This window comes from Calliopsis andreniformis, chromosome 9, assembly GCF_051401765.1.
Source record: "Calliopsis andreniformis isolate RMS-2024a chromosome 9, iyCalAndr_principal, whole genome shotgun sequence".
NCBI lineage: Eukaryota > Metazoa > Arthropoda > Insecta > Hymenoptera > Andrenidae > Calliopsis > Calliopsis andreniformis.
This window is the reverse complement of record NC_135070.1, coordinates 5,680,603-5,683,717: the sequence shown is the minus strand read 5'-3', so window position 1 is coordinate 5,683,717 and position 3,115 is coordinate 5,680,603. Positions and strand designations below refer to the sequence as shown.

At 30.3% G+C, this 3,115-nt stretch overlaps 1 protein-coding gene across 1 annotated transcript; it reads right to left on the bottom strand.

The window, feature by feature from the left end:
* Positions 1 to 357: 357 nt before the first annotated feature.
* LOC143184163 (histone H3.3A) lies at positions 358 to 2,315 on the bottom strand. Its single transcript, XM_076386200.1, has 3 exons — positions 2,109 to 2,315; positions 1,595 to 1,724; positions 358 to 1,500 (listed from the first exon to the last, which is right to left on the bottom strand). The coding sequence occupies exons 2-3, from the start codon at positions 1,720 to 1,722 to the stop codon at positions 1,218 to 1,220; spliced, it is 411 nt and encodes a 136-aa protein (XP_076242315.1). The 5' UTR covers positions 1,723 to 1,724; positions 2,109 to 2,315; the 3' UTR covers positions 358 to 1,217.
* Positions 2,316 to 3,115: the final 800 nt, after the last annotated feature.

The following is a 3,115-nucleotide window of genomic DNA, read 5'->3' as shown; positions in this document are numbered from 1 at the left end:
TCATATACATAATTGAGAAAATTGTAAAAATCGTAAAATGTATTTGCGTCATAAGTATGACGACTAATACGTATTAATATTTGACATCGATATATTCATTGTCAAAACAAATAATTTCAACGAAAAATAAAACTGAAGTTGATAATTAGAAGTGAAAAATTATTTTTGAAATATAAAAAGATTAAATACTTATTACCCAAATTTATCTTAACTAAAAACGTTTTCTTTTTTAAATTTTACGTTTCATATTTTTGTAATTTTTAGTATCATAACCTGCATTTGTTTATTTTTCACAGTTAAATTTATTCTATAAATACACTGCATTTTTTAATTTGTAATTAAATTTCTTGCTTAATATAGTAATTTGAAACCAAGATATATTTCGTAATTTATCTTCTTGATACATTTGATTTAAATAATGAACATTTTCTTCACTAGAATTTAACTTTATTACAAATTTTGTTATAGTTCACTTACATTAATTTAAAAAGTAGTGACTTCCGTATCTTTTTTATCATAATAATTAAAATTATAACAAATTATGCATGAATGAAATGTAATTCCATGGTTACAGATTTGTTAAGTTTCGCGAATTGATAGACATGGAACATAAATGCATACCGATTTGTTAGATACACCTAAACAATAACATAAATCTACAGCACTCCTAACACATAATACAATAACATTTCAATTTTCTATAGCTTACAGTATGAAATGTTACTACATTAAGTATAACTACTTGTTTATAAGAAACGTTTTATAATACATTTTAAATTTAATCTATTCCAAAATTAAACTTAATACTAACAGGAAATCGTAAACAAGGACAATGCAGGAGTACAACTGGCTTTTCTGCAAAAATATTAAATCTACATTGTATTGCTTATATATCGCTTGTTTCATATACCATAGTATGTAATAGTGAAGTATTAATCATGCAGTGACATTATTATTTGTTATGAGCTACATACTCCGCTTTGTGCCTTACCAACATTCTCCTCTAATTAAATCGACTAAACTACTAGATATGATTAATGGATATACTTTATCCCCTGTCACTTATTTCTCGAAGGGATTGGCAGTGTCAACTATAGTGATGTTTTATGGGAAAACTCAATTGTAATGAATTTGATTATTCGTGAGAACATCCAAAGATGCAACAACACAATGAACTGAATCAGGAAAAATTTGAAGATTCTCAAATTACGAAATGCTTAAGCACGTTCACCGCGAATTCGTCTCGCTAACTGGATATCTTTAGGCATTATTGTAACACGCTTAGCATGAATAGCGCACAAGTTTGTATCTTCAAACAGTCCGACTAAGTAAGCTTCAGAGGCTTCCTGTAGTGCTCCAATTGCAGCACTCTGGAAACGCAAATCAGTTTTGAAATCCTGTGCGATTTCACGAACCAAACGTTGAAATGGTAATTTTCTAATCAGCAACTCAGTCGATTTCTGATATCTTCTGATTTCTCGAAGCGCTACAGTACCAGGCCTGTAAAAGAACAAAATTGTCAGAAACATGATGACAGTAATTGCAAAAATTATGTACTGTTAGATGTAGATATTCCATGTATAAAAGTTTTTACCTGTAACGATGTGGCTTCTTCACTCCACCAGTCGATGGTGCACTTTTACGTGCTGCCTTAGTTGCAAGTTGTTTCCTGGGAGCTTTACCTCCCGTTGATTTACGAGCTGTCTGCTTAGTACGTGCCATATCTATAAAAGTTCAATATTAGAATCATAAGAAACTCAATAAATAAATATACCGAATAACGTACTTTTTTTTATAAAAGAACTCAAATGTTATGAATTAATAACATAAATATTCAAAGATACATTGAATTATATAAATAAAACATATTCGTAATGAATCATAATAAATGCAACAGGAGTTCTAGTTTCCCTCCAAAAGCGGACGCAATAAACAAAATGGCGGATAGCGTGGATGTAACAACGAAGTGCATAAACTGATCTCAAACATCGTAAAAACCGCTTTAACTCTCTTCAGAATGACAAATATTGTTTATAACTTGTAGAAGCGCACACAGAAATTAGTGTTTTTCGTTCTATTTATTAAATTGTGAAGTATATTTAACGTACCGAATGTTCAATCGTTTCAAGACCAAAATCACTCGTTGCACAAGCTGCCCCGTTCAACACGTTAACTGATGTTGGTGATGTCGGTTAGTGTTACTACAGGAACGCACGCAGTTTGGTCCGGTGGAAGATAGGCGACAGCACTGCGGTTAGATACACGTCACAAGATTGGCTGTTATTTCGTAACAAGGCTTGCGATTAGTTGGTTTCTGACGAATAAACATCTTTGTTATGGAATTTGCAAGTTTATAATTAAGGTGTCGTGACTCGATTATCTCAATACTTACTTGTTAATAATATTCGAATGAATCATATTTTTCTTTAATGCTTTCTACGAAATAAACCACGTATTATATACCTATGTATAACAATACATAAATATTACGCATCTACAGTGTGACTATTGCAAGACCAAATCGACGGTAGCAATAATTTATACGCCTTGCATATTGATCTGTGCGACTATACACATATATACGCACACATAGAATGTAAAAATGTAAAAATGCCTTGATTCTTATGGAAACATTTTAGCTTTTTTTTTTCCTTGCGTTTTAAGTCGCATCAATTTCTTGGCTATTGACGACTAAACTAATGTAGATTATTTCGAATATTAATTGGCTTGTTTCAAAAACTTGATGAAATTTTCTTTCTATTCGAAAACTAATTACGTGAAATAAAATAGTAAAAGTTGATTCATAAAAAGTGATTTTATATGCATATGGAAATAAAATACATTGAAATTTGTTAAAGTTACTGAGTCATTACGTAAAAATAACTTTGCAGCTGAAGCGTGTATAATATGCTTATCTCGATCTAAATGAATGGGAACCTAATATGTATATCTGATGAAACTTCAATAGAAACACAATTGTGTATTTATGTAAACACTGCTAGTAGTGATAAATTTAGAAATCTAACAAACATGAATGGTAGCTAATTTAAAATTTCTTCAAATGATCATTTTGGACTGTTAGTGTAGTATGTTTATTTTGTCAGTATCATATTAT

Bases quoted from the DNA above. Each gene is read 5' to 3' on its own strand.
- LOC143184163 (XM_076386200.1), bottom strand. From the start codon at position 1,722: ATGGCACGTACTAAGCAGACAGCTCGTAAATCAACGGGAGGTAAAGCT. The intron at 1,501-1,594 runs GTAAAAACTTTT...GTTCTTTTACAG, and splicing joins AAGAAGCCACATCGTTACAG to GCCTGGTACTGTAGCGCTTC.